This window comes from Sinocyclocheilus grahami, unplaced genomic scaffold, assembly GCF_001515645.1.
Source record: "Sinocyclocheilus grahami isolate Dianchi unplaced genomic scaffold, SAMN03320097.WGS_v1.1 scaffold2905.1, whole genome shotgun sequence".
In the NCBI taxonomy this organism is placed as follows: Eukaryota; Metazoa; Chordata; class Actinopteri; order Cypriniformes; family Cyprinidae; genus Sinocyclocheilus; species Sinocyclocheilus grahami.
In genome coordinates, this window is record NW_015508080.1 from 1 (window position 1) to 366 (window position 366).

General features: G+C 43.4%; 1 protein-coding gene across 1 annotated transcript in view; it reads right to left on the reverse strand.

Annotated features, from left to right (window-relative positions):
- Window positions 1-203: 203 nt before the first annotated feature.
- The window catches only part of LOC107575801 (pyruvate carboxylase, mitochondrial-like), a gene marked incomplete at its 3' end in the record, with an annotated part of 26756 nt that continues 26593 nt past the window's right edge, over window positions 204-366 (reverse strand). The window contains exon 4 of the mRNA XM_016262132.1: window positions 204-344. Coding sequence (XP_016117618.1) covers window positions 204-344 — 141 coding nt within the window. The remainder of the gene's footprint in view (window positions 345-366) is intronic.

The following is a 366-nucleotide window of genomic DNA, read 5'->3' on the forward strand; positions in this document are numbered from 1 at the left end:
CTGCCTCTATGTGATAAACACTAATGAAAGCAAGAGCAAGATCATTTTTAGCTTATGACAGAAATTATTCACACCTCGAGAGAGAAAAGGGAACATTCGCAAAACATGTCTGAAGGATTGAGTGTACTGTTTGCGTCAGGATAATTGCTTTTCAGTGATGAAACAAAGCAATCTAGGGAGGAAAATAAACAGCGAACAGTTACCTTCATTGCTGCCGTATCCTTGACCAAGACTGAACGCAGCTGGCCGTTGAGTTCAAAAAACACCTCTCTCTGACCTGACTTGTTCAAGTCACCCAAGGCCAAGGCTTTGATGTGCAACGTTTTCCCTCTCTCCAACTCAACCTGTGAGAGGAAAGAGCCAGAG